The sequence below is a fragment of the Eublepharis macularius genome, chromosome 13 (genome assembly GCF_028583425.1).
Source record: "Eublepharis macularius isolate TG4126 chromosome 13, MPM_Emac_v1.0, whole genome shotgun sequence".
NCBI classification, from domain to species: Eukaryota; Metazoa; Chordata; class Lepidosauria; order Squamata; family Eublepharidae; genus Eublepharis; species Eublepharis macularius.
The window spans coordinates 67,925,533-67,950,449 of NC_072802.1; the positions used below are offsets into that span (position 1 = coordinate 67,925,533).

General features: G+C 45.8%; 1 protein-coding gene across 7 annotated transcripts in view; it reads left to right on the forward strand.

Moving 5' to 3' along the window:
- NCOR2 (nuclear receptor corepressor 2) overlaps positions 1–24,917 on the forward strand; it is a 386,637-nt gene that overhangs the window by 122,268 nt on the left and 239,452 nt on the right. For all 7 annotated transcript variants that reach the window (XM_054996728.1, XM_054996729.1, XM_054996722.1 and 4 more), the window contains exons 3-4: positions 13,367–13,494; positions 23,627–23,807. In XM_054996728.1, the coding sequence (XP_054852703.1) occupies positions 13,367–13,494; positions 23,627–23,807 (309 nt within the window). The remainder of the gene's footprint in view (positions 1–13,366; positions 13,495–23,626; positions 23,808–24,917) is intronic.

Here is a 24,917-nt window from a genome sequence, read left to right on the forward strand (position 1 = left end):
GTGTGAGAGACAAGTTGCTCAGACAGAAGCAGGGCTTTTTTTCAGCTGGGACACAGTGGAATGGAGTTCCAGCACCTCTTGAAAATGGTCACATGGCCGGTGGCCCCGCCCCCTGATCTCCAGACAAAGGGGAGTTTAGATTGCCCTCTGTGCCACAGCGGCGCGGAGGGCAATCTAAACTCCCCTCTGTCTGGAGATCAGGGGGCGGGGCCACCGGCCATGTGACCATTTTCACCAAGGGCGATTTGAACTTGAAAAGACTCCCCCCTTGTTCCAGCTGACCCAAAGTGACGTCCTTGTGCAGTCCTGGATGCATGCACACACTTTCTGCATGTGCATGTGGTACCGGGGACACCACCTCCCGCCAGGAGTTTCCCCCTGTGCTGGCAACCCATTGAGTTCCACCACCTCTTTTCCCAGAAAAAAAGCCAAAGTTAGCCAAATCCGTCAGCTTTACATGGGAATTAGTTGGTTTCTTATGGCATCTGACCTCTGCTGAACTAGTAGCTGCAGTATCATCCTCTGACCATCGGCATTGGTGGCGTCGGAGAGCAGCAATTTCCCCTCTTCTGGCTATGGCAGGGGGTAGGCTGCTTGGACACCACTGCCACAGTCTTCACGAGATTTTTGGTGCCACGCAGTAAGCCTTCCCTCTTCTTTTGTGGTGGGTATACAAAGCAAAAGGAAACAGTTGCAGTCTGGCAAAAAACAGAGTTGAGGGCTGTTGTTGCCCTCGCAGGGCCATAGAAAGAATTCCAAGATGGCTTCAGAAACTTCCTCTGGTTTGACGGTGTAGCGGATTTTTGTGTCTTGCTAAGTCTTCCACTAAAGATTTTTATCTTTACTCTTGAGCAGCTTTCAGCATTTAGTTAAGACCCGCAAAACAGAACTTGCTTTTTTCAACAGTTGTGTTTATCAGTACAAAATCATTTATAGGGTTCTTCATGCAAAACCTTTCCCTATCAAGACACACAAAGTCCTTCTAAAGGTAAAGGTAGTCCCCTGTGCAAGCACCAAGTCATTACTGACCCATGGATGTCGCACCACGACGTTTTCTTGGCAGACTTTTGTTACGGCGAGGTTTGCCGTTGTCTTCCCCAGTCATCTACACTTCACCCCCAGGAAACAGGGTACTCGTTTTACTGACCTCAGAAGGATGGAAGGCTGAGTCAAGCTTGAGCTGGCTACCTGAACCCAGCTTCCGCCGGGATCGAACTCAGGTTGTGACTGAGCAGAGCTTGGGCTGCAGTACTTCCGCTTACCACTCTGCGCCACGGGGCTCTGTGTTCTAGAGTTTATTTATTTCTTTTTATTGAAATGCACTCTAGTCTTTTAAGGAAGGAAGGTATCAAAACATATATGATGATTAATATAAATCCTACAAAGATGGAACACAGAAAAGCAATAAGAATTATGTTTGCTAACATTTCCTAATTTACTCTACGTTTAAAACAAAGTTTCTCTGAAGTGCATTAAGATTCCCATAGGAATGGTAACATTCTCACCTAGGTCCTCAGGAAATTTCTTTCAATCAAAACTCTGACATACTATCTGAGTTGGCAATTTTTGTATGTTATCTTCGGCAAAAATCTATGATCTTTTTCATGTGATAATCATAGATAAACTATGATTGGTTTAATGCTTAATTAAATAGTCGTATTTTCTATTGTATAACATTCTAATTAGCCAAAAAGTGATATTATATACAATTTGCAAAATAACTGTGAGTAGATCATTAGTGGTCCATTCTATGATTGGAGGACATTAATCTAGATACTGTCAACTACTTCTAATTAACTATCAAAGATAGTTGGTTGGTTATACAGCAAATGAGAAAAAACTACAACAGAATTCATGCAGAGTACAGAAGTTCTCTAGAATACATGTAGCACAAGCTTTCGAGAACCACAGCTCTCTTCATCAGCATGCATCTGACGAAGAGACCTGTGGTTCTCTAAAGCTTATGCTACAATAAAGTTGGTTAGTCTTAAAGGTGCTACTGGACTCTTTGCAATTTCGCAACTACAAACACGGCTAACTCCTCTGGGTCTAGAATACATTGTATTATTTAATATAAGATGCTCTAATCTGTATTACTGTGACAATAGGGTCCCGCTTACTATTGCCATCTGACTGGACCCCCAGTCCTGCTTCGGATCCCTCCTCTGCTGTTGCTCCCTCCAGCTTTGAAATTTGCACTTTCAAATGTCAGTAAGCCACGGGACTAACTGTAGTGTTCTCTACAAATGTTATATAATCCCAAGTAATTTAAAAATACTCAGTGGGTTCACTTGATACGTTGTTTTGAAAGCTTTTGGATTATTGGTTTTTCCTGTGATGGTAGCCAAGGAAGCGGTGACCCTGAGCTTGTGCCCAGTATGTGGGTTTTCAGATGGAAAATCTGGGGTTATAGAGGGGAAAACCTTCAGAAAGGCTGGAGGAAGGGTAGAAATAAATGTCCAGGAAGTGGCTTTTCGTCATGTGACAGTCAGTTCCAAAAAGTTCATGATCAGAGGAGTACGTTCTGCATCTTTAACTGAGTTCCTGAATCTCCTTTAGATCCCTGAATGCATTTGAATGACCTTGTTTGTATGATGGTTGAGAATCGGGCTGAGAATCGGCCAATTGTGACCAGACGGGTCCTCGTGCTAATTTGGCATAATAGTTAAGTTATTCTGTGTGTGTCAAGGTCACCATCATGTATTAAAGATACTGTTGTCAGTATGTTTAAAAAGTTTAAAAAAAAAATAGGAAAAGTGTTATGTACTGGGTTGTTCAAATTATTCCAGATTCTTTCCCCCTGCTCCCTAAAAATTTAGTGGTCAGACCACCTTATCCCACATCCTGCTTTCAGCAGAGAATCACGTGTCATTGTGTGTGCCTACACAGATGTCTGCAGGATTTTAGGCACGTGTTTCCAGAACACCATAAGGGGACCAAGTCTTGCTGAAATGAACGCTACCAGGATGACACAGAGTGCTGCTCTCCTAGACTTTCCTGTGTTTCACGGTGTAGTCCAGTCAGTCTCAAGATGGCGCCCTTATGGGATAGGGCAGGAGCATCTCGGCTCCAAAGCAGACTTCCTTGTATTGAAAAGGTTGTGTTGCTGTGTATCTTGTAGGGGAGCACTTGGGCCAGAAGATCTGGTTTCAAGTCCTTGCTTGGCGCTTGCTGCTTTGGACTTGATTCCTGCCACGTTGTATCTGCACTTGATTAGTTGCTGGCTCCCTGAAACCGAACATTTGCTGAGACTTAACACGAAATGAACTTTGACCAGTTGCTTTCTCTCTCTCTCAGCCTAATCCACCTCACAGGTTTTTTTCTGTGAATAATGGAGGATTCCCCCATCCTACACTAGGGTTGCCAGCTCCAAGTTGGGACATTCCTGGAGATCTGGGGGGTGAAACCTGGAGAAACCTGGAGAAAGTGGGGTTTGGGGAGGGAAAGGACTTTGGCATGGCATAATTCCATAGAGTCCACCCCTGGCCAAAGTAGCCATTTTCTCCAGGTGAACTGATCTCTGTGGCCTGGAGACCATTTGTAATTCCAGGAGATCTCCAGCCACTCACTACCTGGAGGCTGGCAACCCTATCCTATACAGGCACACATCCTGGGATTTTTGGAGGTAATAATATGGAGGTAATAATATAGTTGCCAAGAGGGAGGGAGCCTGTGGCTGTTAACCTTGACCAGCACCTTGATATCCCTGATGAACAAGTTGGTGTGCCTACCAAGGTGCATTGGACTCCTGTTGACCATCCATAGAAGAAGCCCCCTCTTTGTGCACTTGCAACACAAAGAGATTTTGAGTGCTGTGGTCTTGGATGCTGAAGATCAGCCTTGGCAACTGACAGTGTAGTGTACCTGCTAATGCCCGCTGCCAACCCCTGGGCAATTGTTGCCTGCTTGCCTGTCCTCTTTGAGTGAGAGAGGGCAGGCGTGCTGCGGAGGCATCGTCCATCTCACCCTCCAGCTGGAAAGTGGATACTGGGTTGAAGGATGCCATGAGGGTAGAGTATTATGAGTACAAAGGAAGGCCTTGAGGGCATCCTGCCCAAACTCTTCTCCCCCAACTTGGAGCCAATATTAATATATTCTGCCTGTTCCCATCTCATGGAATGCTTTTGGTCCGGGGTTGAGCAAACTGGGTCGCCACCCAAATGTACTGTTAGTGTGTTTTATGATTTTAATGCTGTTTTTATTGTAATTTATGTATGTATGTTGTAATCCGCTCTGAGCCTGTTTACGGGGAGAGCGGATAATAAGTCCAATAAATGAAATGAATGGAGGCTGTCCGTACAGGCAAGAGCTCTGAGAATGCTTCTGGAGGGGATTTTTTCAGGTCTGAAGACAGAGCAGTTTGAGGTCTGACCCGTGACTGGATGGCGGACTGCCTTGGAAGCCCCCCTGCCCTCCCGCCCCCATGTATGCTACTTGGAACTCCTTGAAATAAAGCTCAGGATGCCTATAGAACAAAGCAATAAATAGGCAAGACAGAAAGGAAGTTCTGGCCAGGGACTTCACCTTTTTGGACTTGTTGCTGAAGTGCATGCAGTTTGTGCTAAAGAGGACAGTTACATTTTGGGAAGTGTTTGGTTTATGGTTCAGAACTGAAGAGTTCGGGGGTTCCCTTAGTTGCTTCTTCTTTCTAGTGCTAATTTTACCTTTATTGGGGAGGGAATGCTTATCTTGTGCTAAGCAGGTCCTAACCTTGCCATCTGGGCAGTACCTCTCTCTAAAGAGGGCAAATGTGGAAACAAGTCTGTGGCGTCCTTCTGCGGTGGATGTGTTTATAAGAACTTTTGCCAGCTGCTTGTCAGTGGCTGGGGGTAAGCTGGTAGGAGGGGAGGAAGTAAGTGAGCTGAGGTTTTAATCCTAGTCTCATAAGGTCTAGAAACTTTGGGGGGGAAAGGAAGAGGAGGATGTAAAGAGAGCTTTGGATGGAAATTGATCTAATATTTTAAAGCAGTTGGGCTGATATGCAAATGTTTGTGTTGGATCAAATCTGAGCATGTATTTTGGTCTATAGTGGCACTCGTGGCAGGGTAGGTGAGTGCCAAGACTCTTCTGCAAGTTGGCCACAGGTGCCAACTAGGGAAGGTCCTGATTGGCTGGCGCCTGTGATGTCGCCAATAAATCCAACTATCCGCTCCAATTCCTGGGGCAGTTTGGCACTGATAAATGGATTGACATGTATGCTGGACCTTAATTTTGTCATGGGGTGGGAAGTGTGGGAGGGGAGAACCCTGAAGGCTAAATCTGCATTTGATTGGTAGCTATGTGCATCTGTCATTCCAGGGGTTAAAACTGGGATCACATGCTGGCTGGGCAAATTGCTGCGAGCTTTCCTTTTATAGCTCATCTGTTTTCAGCTTAAAATTCTCAAGATGTTGAATTCTGCAGTCCGGTACTGTAGCCTTCCTGAGCCTGAGTGGAATGGTACACCAGACCCCACCAGTGAGAGGCAGTGTTGCCTAGTGGATAGGCAGAGGTCCTGGGTTCATAGTCCCATCCTAGCCTCCCTCATGGGGCTGAGATGGGGGGGGGGGAGAAGAGTTGGGATTACTCCCTGGGAGGAAGAAGGGCAGGTTAAAATCACACTGGGGAGGCTGATAAACTCACAATTGAGACTGCCATAGTCAAAGGATCTCTGGTCTCATTGAGGGAGGCAATTCCTAGTGCCTCCCCCTTCCATTACCTTCGTTTCATTGATACATATTTAAACCCACCATTTTGTTGCTATGATGATCAACAAGAAAGACAAAAAAAAAAAAGACACAAAAAGATGCTGGTGGTTGAGTTCCAGCTGGGAATGCGCCCATAAGATGAAAAGTCAGGAAATAACAAAATTCAACTTCGGGCGATGCAAATGTGTTTGAACAGTAATGTAGTAAAAGAAAAGTTAGGCAAAAGAAAGAGGGGTGCAGCTGCCCCAGTTGTTTCCCTCCCCGGCCTCTCCTTCACAGCAAGCTTTGTTAATCCAAGTGCCCAGTTGTGTTTTCTCCTGCCTGGTGCTCCTATATTGTGCTCAGACCAAGATGTGAATCGGCACCTGGCACAACTACACAGTGTTTCAGAGTGCCAGTTTATTTTAGTTATTTATTTACTTCACTTATACCCCACCTTTATCCTCATCGGGGACCCAAATCAACTTATAATGTCCTCCATTCCCCCATTTTATTCTTACAACAACCCTGTGAGGTAGGTTAAGTTGTGAGTGTGTGACTGAACCAAGGTCACCCAGCAAGCTTCCACGCCGAAATGGGGATTCGAACCTGGGACTTCTGGATCCTAGTCCAACACTCTAACCACTGCACCACACTGACTCTCAGCAAAACAGAGTCTGACTTGGGAGATGCCCTTTGGTAGTGGTGGATGCTGAGCTGTTTTTCTTGGACAGTGTGTGGTCCAGGTGGCCCTAGCATCCTCCACGTCAAAGAATCTCAGGTTCTGAAGCATCTGAGCAGCGAATAGAGAAATCTCCAGTACCACAGCAGGACGACCAAGTGGCTGAGCTCCTTGCCCAGCTCTGTGCAGGACAGGAGCAGAAGGAATTGCGCAATCCAAAGACACACACACATTTACAAGGTTTTTTTATCGCACCTTGGAATGCAGGGCATGTGCGCCACAGAAGGTCAGCATGTCCAGCCGGGCCTACTTGTTTGCTCCATACACATGGTTTTTACTGTGTTGCTTAGAGTTTTGTTTTTCTCTGTGCTCGGTCACGCGGTAAAGAACACTGGGGCACAGATGTTTGGGCAGAGCCTAGCATATTGCTTGTGTGCCTTGCAGCTGGGCTCTGGAGCTCTTGGGACCTCCCATTGCAAGGATCAAACCTTGAGCAAGCAAATGACTTTTTAACCCATTCATTGGCATGAACTGCAGCCCGCACTCTGTTGGATTCTCTTTTTCTCTCACGTTTCTGAATGGCTCATATCCATGAGCGTGCCAGGAAACAGGCCAACAGGAGGCAGCTGCTGAGTTGCAGGGAATCTGTTTGAAATGGAGGAGAAGAGCTTTGCCCACCTCTTGACTCCTGAAGGGAGTGAGTCAGTGAGCAGAGATGAGGCTCTTCACCTCCGTCACTGTTCAAGATACAGATCCTCTTCAAAAAAATTAGTTGCCAACCCGAGCGGGCTGTACGCTTTTCATCTAAAGCTAGGGATGTGCTCGTAGGCCATTTTTGTTTCTTTTATTTTTCAACTGGATTAATTGCAAAAGTTTTTGTACTGCATTTGGGAAAGGTTTCCATTTTCTGCCTGTTTCATTGATTTCTTAGAGCCAAGCTACAAGTGACGAATTACCCGTGCTTGGCAAGTGAACAGACTCACGTGTATTCGGGCGAAGCTACAAGTGACGAATGACACTTGAACGGCAAGTGTATTTCTCCCCGTTCACTTGCGCTCCACTCAATCCACTTGCTGTTCAAGTGTCATTCGTCACTTGTAGCTTGGCCCTTCCTCCCTGTTCACTTGCCATTCACTTGCGCTCCACTTGAGCACAAGTGAATGGTAAGTGAACAGGGAGGAATACACGTGAGTCTGTTCACTTGCCAGGCAAGTGTAATTTGTCACTTGTAGCTTGGCTCTCATATGCCTTTTTTACACTGTTTAGTAGGATACAAAAGCAGGCTGCAATTTTCACAGTAATATTTCTGTTGAATTTCATTAACACAGGAGGAGGGAAAACTGGCGTTTTCAAATGGAAACGGCGTGCTCGTGAAATTTCGTAACACCCCTGTTTAAAATGACGGGGATAGATTTCACCACAGGGTGTTGTTGAAGAAGGCAAAAGTGTTACTTGGCAGTGCTGAATGTTTTGATGTGCATGCACCCACAGGGGCATGGATGTGTGTGTGTGTATTTATATAAAATATATATGAGAGTCTAGAAATACAAGGTTGTTTGCCATTCAGCAACACCTGTTTGCCGGCTGTCTGCTCTTTCCATGCGCTTGATAAATATTCCCTTTCTGCTTCTCGTGAAACATGAAACTTTGGCACATGCCCTGAAGAACTGTGTCTGCATGATCACGGTTGCCAGTGTTTTAAATGGGTTTCATTGCTTTTTCCCCACACCATGACATTAGGTGCCTGCAGAAATGTGATGAATAATGGTTGGGTGGAGGTTCTGGTATGAGAAGTTCCTGGAGATGCGAGGGCATTTCCTGGGAGGAACGAGTTTGGAGAGGGAAGGGAGCTAAGCGGAGATGTGACGCTGCCCTCCTGAGATGCCGCTTCCTCCCGGGTTGCTGCTCTTTGTACTCTGGAGATCAATTGTAATTCCAGGAGAAACTCAGGCCCCACCTCAGGGCTCATTTCAAGGGGGAATGCACAGAAATGCAGTTCCGGTAGTTCTCCAAAAAGGTCACATGTCAGGTGGCCTGATTTTTGGCCATTTTTGCCCCGTTTCACCCAATTTGGGCCCAAAACAGCCAGGATCAGGCCCAAAACAGCCAGGATTGGTCCCGAAGTGGCCAGGATTGGGCCTCTGACGGGTGGTGGATCACTCTCCCACTCAGCAGCGGCCCAATCCTGACCATTTTGGACCCCTTTTCGGCCATTTTCAGCCCCCTTTTGCCATTTTGGGCCCAATTTCGGCCCTGAATGGCCAGGATTGGGTCCAAAACAGCCAGGATAGGTGATGTCAGGGGGTGTGGCACATGCAAATCAGTTATGCTAATGACACACTTCTGGTGATGGCAAGGGGTGTGGCATATGCAAATGAGTTGTGCTAATGAGTTATGCTAATGAGTTCCTGCAGCTCTTTTTCTACGAAATGACCCCTGCCCCGCCTTGAGGTTGGTAACCCTAGTTGCGTGGGAGAAATGAATGTACACAATATATCTGGGAAAATAGTAAAGAGTCCAGTAGCACCTTTACAATATATATGAGAGTCTATGAGAGAGAGACATGAGAGTCTTAAAAGTGCTCCTGGACACTAACATGGCGAACTCCTCTGGAAATATATCTCGGCTGCTTCCGAGGGCCAAGCTACAAGTGACGAATGACACTTGAACGGCAAGTGTATTTCTCCCTGTTCACTTGCGCTCCATTCAATCCACTTGCCGTTCAAGTGTCATTCGTCACTTGTAGCTTGGCCCCTAGATGACAGGGTTCCAGGATATTCACCGCGTGGATGGTGTTGGATGCGATGAACTTGTTTCGTGGTGGTTTCCAACAGAGTATGCTTTTTCTTACGCTTTCTTTTAAGGATCGTGGCCTTACTTTGAAACAGCAGTTTGTAGAATTTTCAGAGACTTCAAAAGACTAGTTGACCTCAGTAAAAATGCTGAGCTGTCTTCTCTGTAGCTTTGTGTTCTGTGAAGCTTCTGGTTGGCCACCCAAGTCTTTGTTTTCAAGGATTTTTCATGAAAGCCTTGAAGGCATTATGTGGTCTTGGACTGTGTCTCAAGTAATGATCTCTTTGTTCTTTGATCATTCCCCCCACCCCCACACACACGATATGGTCAAGCCACCTTATCTGCTAATAAGTAGCAGCTGAAATATCAGGCTGTCCGAAGAAGTGCCTTTGTGGAATGGAATGGGAGAGCTGTTTAGTTAACTGAATTGCAGGACTTTGGTGTACCGTATTTTGGGGAGGAATCAAGGAAGAAGAGGAATGTGTTCATCTTCTGAAAAAACAAAATTAAGAGCCAGCGTGGTGTAGTGGTTAGAGTGTCAGGTTAGGATCTGGGAGCCCAAGGTTCGAATCCCCACTCTGCCGTCAAAGCTTGCAACGTGACCCACACTCTCAGCCTGACTTCCCTCACAGAGTTTTTGTTGTTGTGAGGATAAAACAGTGAAGGAAAGAAATGCCGTAATCCACTTTGTATCCCCAGGGCTTTTTTTCAGCAGGAACACAGTGGAACGGAGTTCCGGCACCTCTTGAAAATGGTCACATGGCTGGTGGCCCCGCCCCCTGATCTCTAGACAGAGGAGAGATTAGTGGAGGGCACTCCCCTCTGTCTGGAGATCAGGGGGCAGGGCCACCGGCCATGTGACCATTTTTGCCAAGGGCGATTTAAACTTTAAAAAACTCTCCCCCTTGTTCCAGCTGACCCAAAGTGACATCATTGTGCAGTCCTGAGTTCCACCACTGTGTATCCCTATTGCATGGAATGGTGGGGTACAAATGAAGTAAGTAAATAAATAAGAGACTTTTCAGATCGTGAATGGTTTTGCATTGGTAGGTTTGAACTGCTCTACGTTTGGGGGGGCTCTTTCTTTGTTTCTTGTTTGCTAACCAGTGCCCGATCGCCAGTGATAAAAACAGAAATTCTGCATGCTGTGAAGAATTTTGGGGCATACTCTGGAGTACCTACTCAGTTTCTACAAGGAATTGCCCTAGTCTGTCAAGCTTTTCTCTTCTTAAATTGAGAGAATAGTTTAGAAATTTCCTTCAGCTGTATTTAGAGGCAAAGATCGATAGCAAAGGATACAATATCTCTTTGAGAAAAACTTGTCTGTCACCACTGTTACCATTATCAAGCAGTAATGAGTCCAGTAGCACCTTTAAGACTGACCAACTTGATTGTAGCATAAGCTTTCGAGAACCACAGCTCTCTTTGTCAGATGCATCAATAGAGCTGGAGAAAATCTGCATTAGTTCACTTAGGCTCTGTGAGACCACTACTGGGCCTTTTGTGGAGTGGCACAGATGTGAGAGTGGATAGAGGTGGTGGTGGTGAACACAAAGGTTCTCAGCAAAAATCAAAATATATTGTAAGAGTTTGGATTTATTTTGCAAAAAACACACACATCTATTTTTCCCTGAAAAAAAATAAGATGTGGTGGAGGGCGCTGTGGGTGGCAAGTTTGTCTTACCAAGTGACAAATTTGTCTCGCTTATCCTAGCTTTGAAGGAGCTCTGGTGGTGGTGGCGGTGGCGAAGGCACTCTTCTCTCAGTTTTGGCCTTGCAAGAACGCTATTCGGCAGGTTAGGCTGAGGGAGAATGATTGGTTCAAAGTTATCCGGTGAGCTTCATGGCGGACTGGAGATCTGAGCCCAAGTCTTTCCCGTCCCAGTCCGATTCTCTACCCTAACTGTTCTTCACCTTTAACTCACAGCTGCCCACCAAGTGCACTGAATGGGCCCAAGTATGTGATTCACGGATGGAAGAGGACTGTTTTCATTGTCTTTTGTTCCAAGCTTGGACTGGACATTCCTATTTGATTCCTATTTGTTGATCTAGGACCTGAGATTTTTATCAACAGAGTGGAGTGAACTGTATAAAACAAATCTGCTGTGCTGGCTGCCAGAAGCCATTGCAAGCGGGGAGAAGGGGCTGCCTAAGACTCCAGACTCCCCCCTCCCCATCTTCCTCTAAAAGTTCTGAATGCCCCCTAAGATTTGTATTGCGCTAAACTCTATAGCCAAGGAAGATCGGAGTTGCTATGCAGAGGAAGGCAACAGCAAATCTTCTCTTTCCTTGAAAACCCTATGAGAGGTTATAATAAGTCAGTTGCGACTTGACGGCACATAATTCTTGTTGTTGTTGTTAATAATTAATATTATTAATGTTAATATTTATAATTAATAATATATGTTTGTTTTATTTGACTTGTACCCTGCCCTTCCCGCCAGCAGGCTCAGGGCAGCTTCCAACAAAATATACTGTTAAAATACAATAAAACAATATTGCAAATAGCATAAAATCCAATATTAATTAAATCCAATTAATCCAAATAACATAAAGAAAATCCGGGCGCCTCCGAACAAATCAGGCTACTGTAAAATTGCCATAAACCATGGGCACCACCATAATGTAAATCCAGGGCGGCTGCAAAAGGAGGGTATGACGGTCAGAAGGGGGGACTAAATGCTGGCCCCTAGTCAAAGGTCAGGCGGAACATCTCCGTCTTGCAGGCCCTGCGGAACTGTAAAAAGTCCCACAGGGCCCGAATCTCCATTGGAAGAGTGTTCCACCAAGCCAGGGCCAGGGTGGAAAAGGCCCTGGCCCTAGTTGAAGCCAGCCAAATGTCCCTTGGGCTGGAATGATGATGATGATGGTGATGGTGATGGTGATGGTGATGGTGATGGTGATGGTGATGGTGATGATGATGATAAAAAAAAAACTCTACAGGACACAGGTCCATAGCTTTTGGGTTACAGAGTGATTCCTGTGTCAGATTTAGTGTGGAAGGAAAGCTTGTTGAGAGCGGCAGGAATAAGTTTGCTGCAACCACCAGTCATGCTTGGTGTGTGTGTGTGTGTGTGTGTGTGTGTGTTAGATTTTCTGGTGTGCCCCATAGGCCCTGTTTATATAACAGGACATGGTTAGGGCCTCTGAGTGGGCAAGATAACTGGAAAGAGGGAAGGTCTGTTAAAAGACTAATGAATAGATGCTTAGAAGATGGGGAATGTTGGCTCTACTCAGTGGCTTGGATTCTTACCATCAATAACGTTGTTCCTTTGGAAGCGGATAGTGATGGGAGGAGACCTTTTGGTGGTTCATGGTGGTCAGGGGGCTTTGTGTGAACCATAAGTCACTGCAAGTGTGGACTCTTATACTGAATGCAGAATGGGGTGTACTGTGAATTGCAAGTGTTCATACATGTGCACAGGGCTTTTTTTCAGTGGGAACACGGTGGAACGGAGTTCCAGCACCTCTTGAAAATGGTCACATGGCCGGTGGCCCCGCCCCCTGATCTCCAGACAGAGGGGAGTTGAGATTGCCCTCTGCGCCGCTCCAGCAGCACGGAAGGCAATCTAAACTCCCCTCTCTCTGGAGATCAGGGGGGCGGGGCCACCGGCCATGTGACCATTTTCGCCGAGGGCAATTTAAACTTTAAAAAACTCCCCCCTTGTTCCAGCTAACCCAAAGTCATGTCATTGTGCGGTCCTGAGTTCTACCACTGAGTTCCACCACCTCTTTTCCCAGAAAAAGCCCTGCATGTGCATGTTTTCTCTCTCAAAGTAATTACTAGGCCTTCTGGATGCAAAACAAAGTACACTTAAAACTGCAGGGTCAGTGCCTGATAACATTTCAAAGGGTAGAGGGAGGGCAGGATATGATTTCTGCCTGATGAGGGTGAAGCTTCAGTCTCCTGTTCATTTTTTCCCTATGATTAGCAAAATCGGGTTAAATTTTGCATGCACACACACAAAACCCTACATAGTGTATTATGCAAATTTTGAGAAATCCTATACGTTTACTGAGTTTGTATAGCTTATACATAATTTAGCGTGCCTTGGCTCTGGCCAGAAATGGGGATTATGTCAGTGCTGGATTTGAACGTTTGTTTGTGGAGCCTGTGCAGTGCTGATTATGGGATGTGCTGAGATATATTATGCCAATTAGTTTGTTATGAGTAAATGGAACCATTGCAGAGACTCAGCAAGTCCCGTTTCTTTCTTTATTTCAGGATGTTGGACTGTTGGAATATCAGCACCACACCAGAGATTATCCTTCACACCTGCCCCCTGGGTCTATTTTGCAGCCACAGCGGAGGAGGCCGTCCTTATTATCCGAATTCCAGCCAGGAAATGAAAGGTAAGAAGTTCAGAGCACCTCAGACCCTTGTGCATTGCACCAGTATTTTCACAGCAGCCCTTTCGTTCGTTCCCTTTTCATCCTCCTTCTGTGCCTGTCGGTCTTTGTGGGTCTGGAACTGTGCAAATGGGATTGTAGAGGAAGACTTCAAGACCTTGAAATAATGAAGCTGCCAGGACAGGACAGTGAGGTTGGGTGAGCAGAGCCAACCAAGATGTTGGGCTGCCCCTAGCTGCAGGATCGTGCAATCTGAGAGCTGTGGTCCAGGATCTCTTGCTGTGTTGCAAAGCTAAGTGTGTTCCCCAGGGCACCAGAGGGGCGGGCTAGGAGGACCATGCTCTCTTGGTCTGGAAGGTGAGTGGTGGCTTTCTGTAGCTCTGTCATTCCCATCATGCTTTGTGATGTTGAAGGAGTTGCAATAATACAGATCAAAGCATATTATACTAATCAATACTAAGCCAATACATAGTAATGCACTTGTATTTTGGGTGAACTCAACTTTGTACGAACTGTCTGTGTGTTTTTTTCAGAGTTTTAAGTAACAAAAACAGGTGTGCTTTCATCTCTTGACAGCTAATTAAAAATAGTGGACTCTATCTAGATTAATGTTCCTTTATCAGAGACTGGACCAATAGTGATCTAGTAGCTTAACTCTCTGCCATCTCTCACAGATGTATAGCTTTGTTTTGCAAGTTGGTTATAACGTCATTTGTTGGCTAATTAGGTTATGCAGTAGAAATTATGAATATTCAATGAAGCGTTAAACCAATCATAGTTTGTTTATGCTATTATGTGAAAAGATCTTAGATATTTGCATAAAATAATCTATAAAGCATGCGGAATTCAGATAATAGATTAAAGTTCTGATTGTAAGATATCTCATGAGAATCTAGGTGAGAATTTATCCTTGCCATAATATTCTATGAGAATCTTAATGCATTTCATATAAACTTTGTTTTAAACTTAGAGTTTATTAAGAAATGTTAGTAAACTTAATTCTTACTGCCTTTCTGTGTTCTATTTTTGTAGGATTTATATTAATAATCATATTTTTAATTACTTTCTTCATGAAAAAAAAACCTAGGGTGTATTTTCAATAAAAGGAAATAAAACTCTAGAACAGGTGTCTGTGTACTTTGATGAGAAGTGGCAAAGCAAATAAGAACCTTTTATAAGTAAATGTACTGATAAGCAACTTGATCGAAGACCAACTTTGCTTGACAGGTCTTGAACTCATTGCTGAACGCTGTCCAAGAGAAAAGAGAAATCTTTCCTTTGGAATAGCGGAAGCTTAGTTAAGACGCAGGCAAAAGAGTCTGTTACGACGGGATTGTGGGAGCTGCTCTTAAAATCATGGGTTGACTATTGGATTGCATGCGGAGTGGGTCATCGAGGCCTCATAAACGTCCCTTTTTCCTCCTGGTGTGTCACTGTCCCGACCCCCATGTAAAACTACCTTCCTTACATGCCTTTCCCTTTTGTCAGCTTCAGCAACTCATTGCCCCGTATCACACCTTTAGAGGTTGGAGGGTTTTCATGTTGTTAGGAATAGTTTTGCAAATCGTTCTTTTTCTTTTCTTTCATATAATGTATCTTGGGCACGCGCATCATTATCCTTCCTGGCCAAAAGGCCAATGAGGTGTTAGGCTAAGTGGTGACTTGTAATTAGTTTGATTTAGGATAAAAAGGATGGATTTAATCAGATTAAGCGTTAGAAAGATTTGTCCTAAACACAAGAGCACTTTAGCAACGGAACTGACTCTTCAGAGAGGTCTTGGTATTTATTTATCTTGGAATCGTTGCCGGCCCTGTCTCAAAGAAAGAACATGGAACATTTAATCTGATGAATTTAACTTTCTCCATCCTTTCCTGTCTTGACCCTGAGCTCCTAAGGGCAGCCCAAACAGGGGAAGTCTCGGACGGGGTTCAGACTTGGATTTTGGCCGCTCTGGGGTGGAAGTTTTATAATTCCCCTCTTAGCACCTTGGCTGGCTGAAAGAGCACGGTATCATTAAAACGGCGCCCTTGTTGGATCTTGAGCGGCTCATGGGAGAGATATGAATTATAACCAATACTGAATTGTGCCCAATATAGAGCTGGGCTCCGGTGCCAAAGTTGGTCTCTGGAAGTATTCAGAAGGCTGGATGAAATTTCATGTGTGGGGATATACTTGGTGAGATCACTAAATGGGGCCCCTTCCAAATTCATGATCTATGACAGCCTGAAGAATTTCATAACAGTGAAAAACATTCCTTGGAAGCTGTTACCCAGGGAAGGCTATGGAGTTCCTTTCTCCATCGGTGGAAGTTTTTAGCATTTTAAAAGCTAAAGGACCTCTTGAGGCCATTTCCCAGACCCTTCTGCCTCCCCTCCATTTCTTAGACTGCATGACTGGCTGGAGGCTGTAGTAGGTTGTGAAGGGTAGTCCTGAACGGTCACAGTAAATAGTTGTGAGCTTCTCTGGCATAGGAACAATCCCCCCACCCCACCCCGTCCCTCCGCTCCACCTCCTTTGCTAGAGGAGCGGCAAAGAGCGGGCATCCATGCAGCTGAGTCCCTCTTGGCAGGTCTCAGCCAGACGCATCTGTAAGTGCTTTGGCTCCCTGCCCAGATTACGATTGCCTGGCTCACAGCTGAGGCAGCTGGCTCTTGTGGGCTGGGGTGGGGGACGAACTAGAGGCAGTAAGCACATGTAAGGCCTGTGAATTGGGAGCAGAGGACGCAAACGAATGGCTCTCGCACAGCTCTGCTGTGTCTCCGCAGGGAGGGACAAAATCCGGCCTGCGTTCGACAGCAGGACACCAAGTCTGGCGCTGGCCTGTGGTACACAAGTCGTGTGTGTTTGTCGGTTTCTGTGTCAAGGCTATCTTTCCCCTTCAGCTTCAGAAGATTCAAAATTGGGACGGGGGAACTACCGAATGACACTTTTGAGATTCTTTTTATTTTTCCTTTCTGTTTGCTACTGAATCTGGTACCCTGATCATCGTGGAGGAAAATACTTCAAAAAGTAATGGCAAAATGGCTGCCCTTGGAAAGGCATTTATTGATAATAGTTGTATCCTGCTTTTTGGCCACATTTGACTGTCAAAGTGGTTCACAGGGATAAAAAGAGCAACAGTTAAATTTCAGTGCAGGCTTTCCCTGAAGACAGGATTCTCAGCTGATGGAAGCTTGTCTGGCTGCTACTTGGTATAACGGCAGATCTGCAGGAGTACCACTTTATTGTGTACCTACCCTACCTCCTAGCCTATTTACAGACTCTCCTGACCCATGAAACTAAGCCCCTTCCAATTCTAAGAGCTAATCCTCCCCCCGCACACACACAATTGCCAGCGCAAAATGTGAGTTTTTCTCCCTGTTCTTTCAGCCTCCTCTTCTGGCTGCGTGCAGTGTTTTTTTAAGGCAAGGAGGCAGGAAATAAGGGGGGCACGGGACGAGGGCCGGTGGGCCAGGCAGCAAGTCTCAGGGCCAAGCTACAAGTGACGAATGACACTTGAACGGCAAGTGGATTGAGTGGAGGGCAAGTGAACAGGGAGAAATACACTTGCCGTTCAAGTGTCATTCGTCACGTGTAGCTTGGCCCTCAGAAGGCTGGCTTTAGCCTCTTGTTTAGAGGGGGGAGTTCTGTTGCTGACTGTTTGAGGTTCCAGTCTGGTAGAGGTACCAGATGGACCTCAACGGAGAAGCTACAGGGACTGTGATTGGACTTGAGCCGGCTGCTTGGAGGGATTCTTTTGCTCCCTGCCTTGAGTTCCTTCCCAACCTGCCAAGAAATGGATTGCCTGCAGTGGCTGAAGCATCCTCTTCAAGGACTCCTCGTCGTCCGCCTCCCCCCATACACACACATGACAGTAGATCAGACCTTGAGATCATAATGTCTTTAAGATGCCACCTATCCTTTTTAAAAAAAATGACACTAGTCCCTGGCCCATAATACTCTTTTTTATGGTTATGAAACAGCAAGCGCAGTCTGGGTTCTGATGGTTCTCGTACTAGATAGCTCTTGGTCAGTACAGTGGTGCCTCTCGTGAGAAACTTGTGAGAAACTCCAAAATGGCCTGAGAAGGGGCGGCATTGGCCTCTGAGGCACCGACGTGGCCACACACACGTGTACGAACTCACACACATCCTTTTGGTGCCCTTTGACAGCTGTAAATGCTTCTGTGTCTTGCTTAACTCTTGGCCTGTGTCATTGCCAGACTCAGGCGTTGTTTTGAGGTGTTTCTGACAGCTGGTTCCTCTGTTGACTTCCTGCCCACCTGGTGCCTTCCCGGTTGTTCAGTTTCCGTAACCTCTTGCCTGTGTGCCTGATGGTTGTCTGCTTCTATCCTTGGCTCCAGCCGTGCTTTGGACGGAGTTCTTGCTTCAGCCCTTGCCCAACGTTTGTTTCTTCCTCTGCAAATGGGTACATCCATCAAGGGCTGGACCATACTGTACCATGAAGAGTTAACAGCCCTGAGGCCTTTTTAAATTTGATCGTAGACATGGGGGGCGGGGGAAGAGCTCATTTCTTGAGGTGTAACTGGTGACCCCAGATTGAATTATGAACCTCAGTAAAATTTACTTGCTTTTGATAACAGAAGTCAGCATGTCATAGTATATACTATGCACCAAAACTGCAACCATATATTCTCTCGCACACACACATATGCACACTCATGTGATTATATCTTGTGGGGTATGTATTTTCCCCCGAGCACAGTCACCGACCTGCGACTATTTTTTCGAGAATTATAAAAGTTGCAGTTATATTGAAAGTAAAACAAACAACTTTAGCTAGGTTACTAATGAGAGAGGCGGTGTAACTTTGTACCCCAATTTGTAGTGTGAGTGGGGGTACAAAGCTGCCCCATTGGTGTGATTGAAGGAATCCACGTCATTCTCTGGGTTTCAAGAAATGCAAGCACTGAGCCAGGAGATCCTGAAAAGCCCCTGAGAAAGTCTTTATGACGAAATCTACTGTTCGGCCGGCCCGAGCCGTAGGGCTGTCTTCGTGTTGGATCCTCAGTGTAACATCTTGGAAGACACTTACAAGAAAGGAACCAGCCAACCTCTACGCAAAAGAATAAATGGACACAAATCTGACATTAGAAATGGAAACGTCCAAAAACCAGTGGGAGAACACTTCAACCAACCAGGACATTCCATCAAAGACTTAAAGGTCGCTGTAGTTCAACAGAAACCTTTCAAAAACAAAATCCAACGGGAAGCTGCTGAATTGGAATTCATATGCAAATTTGACTCTGTCAAGCTGGGACTGAATAGGGACTATGAATGGTTATCACATTATCACAGGTAACAGATTTCCTTTACAGAGGCGGGGTCTGGGGGAGCCCAGTGGCGCCTGGCGTGGGCTTTCGGGGACCACAGTTCTCTTTGTCAGATGCATCTGGCAGGGAGAGCTGTGGTTATCGAAGGCTTATACTACATAGGAATTGGATGGTCTAGCTGTTTGGCTATTGCAAACTAACAGGGCAAACTCCCTTGGAGCCTCACCCAAGCCAACTGACCCCGAAAGGACACCAAAAGGAGATATTTACATTTACTAGCAAAGGAATGTTTTGGTTGCACCCTCCCTCTTTCCCCCCCGTAACTGCATCTTCTCTCTCCTCCCCTCCTCTTCTATATTTGACCAGTTTCTGTACTATGCATCTGACGAAGAGAACTTGATTCTCGAAAGCTTATGCTACAATAAAGTTGGTTAGTCTTAAAGGTGCTACTGGACTCTTTTTGATTTTGCTACTACAGACTAACACGGCTAACTCCTCTGGATCTAATTACTTTCATTGTATTTACTTGCCTTCTTCTCCCTTTGGAGCTGGAGCACCTTCCCTGTTCCTTAAAGGATTTGGAACGGGGCATATAGTCCCTTGTTTGATTTTGACTGTTGAATTTTGTATTAATGTACCTATGAATGAATTGAATATATGAATGCACGACATTTATGACAATTGTTGAGCACACCTATTGCATAAACCTTTGAGCTTTTTGCCTTAATACATAGTAATAATTGTCTGTTTCCCTGGGTAGTTGTCCACTTATCTTATACTTTGTCTGTACTGGGAAATTGCCTTGTCCTTTTGACATTGCTTATGTACAGCGGGCTTTGCTGGCTGAAACCAATAAAGCTTTAAACGGGTTTTCAAGATCTCCTTTTTAATACAAAAGAGTCCAGTAGCACCTTTTAAGACTAACCAACTTTACTGTAGCATAAGCTTTCAAGGATCACAGTTCTCTTCGTCAGATGCGAAGAGACAAAGAGAACCGTGATTCTCGAAAGCTTATGCTACAGTAAAATTGGTTAGTCTTAAAGTTGCTACTGGACTCTTCAATTTTGCTACTACAGACTAATACGGCTAACTCCTCTGGACTTTTTAATACAAGTTCACTAATACTCTCAGAGGAGTGTCTTGATTGGTTATAGGATTAAGCTTTCTTAGCTTGTTTTCTTTTCTTGTTGACAAGTTCCTTACTTGTACGTGGGGTTACCAACCCTCCAAGGGTGCTGTCAAAAATTCTGAGATGACGCACTTTTCATCTAGGAAAATGAGAACTCTGCTCTTGATACCTGGAGCCTAGAATTGTGTGTTGTATTGAAGTGGAAATATATTTTCACCTTTAACAAGGGAGTAGGTCATGAAGAATGATAGGACAACATGTGCTCTTTGCATGTAGCCTTTATCCTAAAAAGCAGGTTGCTGCCAGTGGCTGGAGGGTGCAACATTCATAAAGTAAACAGGAAAATACACAGTGAACCTACTTGAGTCACAGCTTGCCACTAAAAAAAGGTGCATGTTTGTTTGGGGGCATATGTTATCAACTTCCCCTTACTCTGATGTCTGTAATTTGCAGGAGGGAAAAACCCAGTGGAAAAACTTCTGTGTTGCATACAGAAGGTCTTAGGTTCAACCCCCGGCACCTACAGTTAAAAGGGCCAGGCAGTTGGTGATGTGAAAGACCCCCACCTGAGACCCTGGAGAGCCACTGCCAGTCAGAGTAGGAAATACTGATTTTGATGGACTGTAGGTCTAAAGTGGCTTCATGAATGTGTGTAGGATATGGAAAACTTTTATTCATCAATTCTGATTTTTCTCCTTCATTGAGATTTCTTAGTTCTTTATTCAAAACATTGGTAAACTTCTTTTCCTGAAACGCTTTCCCATTTTATCAGTAAAACCGTTGGGCAGTTTTGGAATTTTGAGAATAGAAATTGGGCGCTGCAACAAAATGGCTGCCGTGAGAGCCTGGGTCCAGTCACAAAATGTCGAGAGGTTCCACAATTTCTAAATTGGTGCTCCTTGATGACACAAAAGGAATGCCTCCTTGGCTTCTCCTGCTCCAGAGAAGTGGAGAAAAGTCAAAATTGGCTCTTAGCTTTGTGGGGAAAAGCATGTGGGCGCCAGGATACACATCAGTGGCGTCCACAAGGACGTTGAGGAGCAGTGATATACAAGATCTTCTCCCCAATTTATGCCTGAATCGACTCTTAAAATTAGCCACAGAAGCCACAGGGGGCCACAAATCGATTCGATTTAAATCAAATCCACCCGGTTTAAAATTAGGTTAGGTTAAGACTGTGTGACTGGCCCAAGTCACCCAGTGAAGTTCGTGACAAAAGTGGGGTTTTGGTTTAGGGTCTTCCCAGCCCTAAATTCACTTTCTGGATATTGTATCACATTCGTCTCATCTGTGTCTCTGTACTCCATCTCTGCTGTGTGTGCGTGTTTGTGGAGAGTGGCGTCTGATTCACAAAGTTACTTTGGGAAATCAGATATATGGATTGGGGAGTGCATTACGTGTTGTGCTTTTAGGGGAAAAGATTAATTGTTATAATCCAGTCCCTCTTGAGGGAAGAATTGCAAGCTTCAGTAGATGGATGTGCGTGTGTACCGCTTGCCCCGTTCTTTTCTTGCCCTTATCTGCAAAGCAAAGGTACTTTTCACAAAGGAGGTTTGATTATTTTGGTAGTTTCATGAGTCATTTCTTATTGGAGTCGGTTGTGTGGTTGGGTTTGTTTTCTTTTCCTTCACAGCAATTAAGATTTTGAAGCATTTGTCCCATGGTAACGAGAAGTGTGTTCCATTTGTCAATAACAATATATTCTGTGCACATTAATAAGCCGACGTGCGTTCGGAGCCCTCCGAAGCGGACGTGCGGAGTGCGGCAAGAGGGGAAGGCTTAATTGCTTGTGCTTATTGAAGGCGATTAATTCTGTTGATTGAGGAGCTGGAAACATGGGGGAGGGGGTTGCTCAGCACCGTGCAATGGGAACACAAAATGCGACAACAAAAACAGGTTTACTAGAGTAACCATACAGGTGAATACTTTTATGGAGAATGTATTCTCTACTCATCCTGACCCTCTGCTCCATAGAATTCTCAGTCCCCTGTTGGAAGCGGAGGTGGTTGCCACATATTTGTTGTGACCTGCTGCTTCCGCTTGGGCTGCGATTTGCAGATAGGCAGAAAACCCCACTGGGTGAGTGTACTGCTGCCCGCACTGGGTCTTGAACTTGGAGACCTGAGGTAATCAGGTGAGGATTCAACCCCCTGATTGTTGACCAAATAAAGGAAGCTGGAAGTAGATTCCTGGCACTGATAGACCAGAGGAGATCAAACGGCATTCTCTGGTCTCTACATAATAACTTGCAGGTCAGACTTACTTACTTTTTGGTTTCAGCAACTGGGAGCCCTGCTTTGATTGCTTATTAACTTCCTTTGTTTTGCCTCGCCAGCAGCCGCTCATGAGCTGGGTCTGGTGGAGATGGCTCTTGGTTCAGCTTAGGTGGCCCCCTCATGCCTTCTGCTGAGTCAGAGGCTTGGACTCTCAAGGTCCGCTTGGACTGGTAGCAGCTTTCCAGGGTCTCAGGTTGAGGTCTTTCACATCACCTACTGCCCGACCCTTTAACTGGAGGTGCCAGAGGTTGAACCTCGGACCCTGGGTGTGCAAAGCAGCTGCTGACAGCCTCTTCACACAGCTCCTGTGTATGGCAAAGCCTTTGCCCTGCTGCCGGCTCTGTCTTTTTAAACTACCCTTCCTGGCTAACATTGCATCTCTCAACACATGTTCTTCATAGGTCAGATATCTCATGTAGAGAGGCTCTGATCCACATCTCTGTGGTAGGTATTGACCAGGGGGAGGTGTGTATCTGCGTTGCCCTGTCTGAAAACATTTATCCATGTGAAATACTGGGTGTGGGGTCATTCTGTGATGTGCAAGTTCGAATGGACCTCTGTCCATAGGCTTTTTGTGGTGGCCTTCCTCATAGGGCTGTTGCAAGGGCAAATGCCACGAGGATGGCAGAGCACTTGGCATGTAGGGAAATAAAATGTGCTGTGCCAATGATGAATTCAGTGTCAAAGATTGCCAAGTGCTTATTGTTGGATGTCAAGTCAGTGGCAAGAAGGCAGAAGACGGTCAGATGGCTTAGAGGAGAGTATGCGGTGACTTCTTTCAATAGTGAGTCACCCAGACTGGAGGTAGAGCAGCAGCTCTCAGAGATAAAGCACACGATTGGCTGTTTGTGTGTGTGTGTGGGGGGGGGGTCAGCTGATTCCCAGGATGCAAAGGATTCTGGGAAGTGGTGACTGTACCAGCTTGAGTTGCCTGCATTTCTCTTCTCCAGCTTGTGGCCATTGGTGGAGGCAGAAGCATGCTGAACCTGCAGCACTCCTGCTTCAAGCCCACTCCTCCAAATGCAACAGCTGTGATTATGAAACATTTTTGCCAGGCAGTAAAGAGTCCAGTAGCACCTTTAATACTAACCAACTTTATTGTAGCATAAGCTTTCGAGAACCTCAGCTCTCTTCGTCAGATGCATCGTCAGCTTCCGAGAACCACAGCCTTCTTCGTCAGATGCATCATCAGCTTTCAAGAACCACAGCTCTGTTTGTCAGATGGATCATCAGATGCATCTGACAAAGAGAGCCGTGGTTGTCAAAAGCTCATGCTACAATAAAATTGGTTAGTTTTAAAGGTGCTACTGGACTTCTTTGCAACTACAAACTAGCACGGCTAACTCCTCTGAATCTTTTGCCAGATGAAAACTGATTCATCTTTGCAGCCCAGAACTGAAATCGCCTGGAGTCTCTACAACTGATCCTTTTTGTTCCCCCGCTTCCCTCTCGCCCAGGTCGCAGGAGTTGCACGCCAGAGCCGATCCACATGCCTACCTATCCGACCTGAGCAAAGCGTCAGAAATAGAGTTCATCGAGACAAAACGGCCACGGCTGGAGCTGTTGCAAGACCCACTGATGAGGCACTCCCCTCTTCTTAATCAGAGCCAGCAGGGAGGGACAGAGGATCTCTCAAAGGTAAGCAGAGGGTCCCAGCTCAAGCCAGGTGCAGCCTGCGCGTTGCTCTCGAGAAGCGTCTGCAAGGAACATTGCTCCCAGGGCCTCCTGCAGGGGCACCTGTGTAGCCGGTCGTATTTTTCGCTCCAGCTCTGTTTGCTGTAAACAGATAGGAAATGGCTGTAGCCAAGCTGTCTCCTCTGAGTTTTAAGAGGCTGGAGCCTTCTCCATTTTATAGGATGCAGCAACTGGACAGCTGCCGAGTGTGAGGCATGCCAAGCCCAGTCCTCAGTGCGTTAGAAGTTAAAAGAGTCCACTGACAAAAAGCCTAGGATGGTACGAGAAAGGAAGGTGTAGAAGATGGTAGCTTCACAAACAGGAACCGCGACAAGACAAGAGTTGAATGGTATGGTGGGTAGCGTGATGGTTTGGGACCTGTGTTTGAATCCTTGTTAAGCCTTAGTGCTCAGTTCTTTAATTTTATATCCTGCCTTTCCGCATATGGTTCCCAAAGTAGCTGGTAGAGAACATGATGCAATGTGGTTAGAAGTTAATTGGATAAACATATGGAGCAGAGGTCCATCAGTGGCTATTAGCCACAAGGTGTAGCTGGAACTCTCTGTTTAGGGCAGTGATGCTCTGTATTCTTGGGGTTTGGGGGGGGGCAATCAGTGGGAGGGCTTCTAATGTTCCTTCTCCACTGGCAGACCTCCTGAGGACACCTGTTTTTTTTGGCCACTGTGTGACACAGAGTGTTGGACTGGATGGGCCATTGGCCTGATCCAACATGGCTTCTCTTATGTTCTTAACCCAGTCCTCCTGTTGTTCTGACTGCTGCTCAGCCACAAGGTCCCTGGATCTTGCTCCCTCTCTGTCTGCCAAGAGGCCAGCAGGTAGATGGAAGGCACCTTATTTGCTCTTCCTTTCCTGCTTCGCAGCACCACCATCTGATGAAATGTGGGATACAGACTTGGAAGCTGTGGGTTGGAAGGAGAGGGAGTGAAAAATTGTATCCAGGGGTGAATCAGAACAGAGAAGCACAGAAGCCGTGGCGTAGGACAAGACACACAAGGAGGCTGTTTAGAGGGTAGGTTGTAGGGTGCGGTATGGGGGCTCAGGATTGGTGCCTCC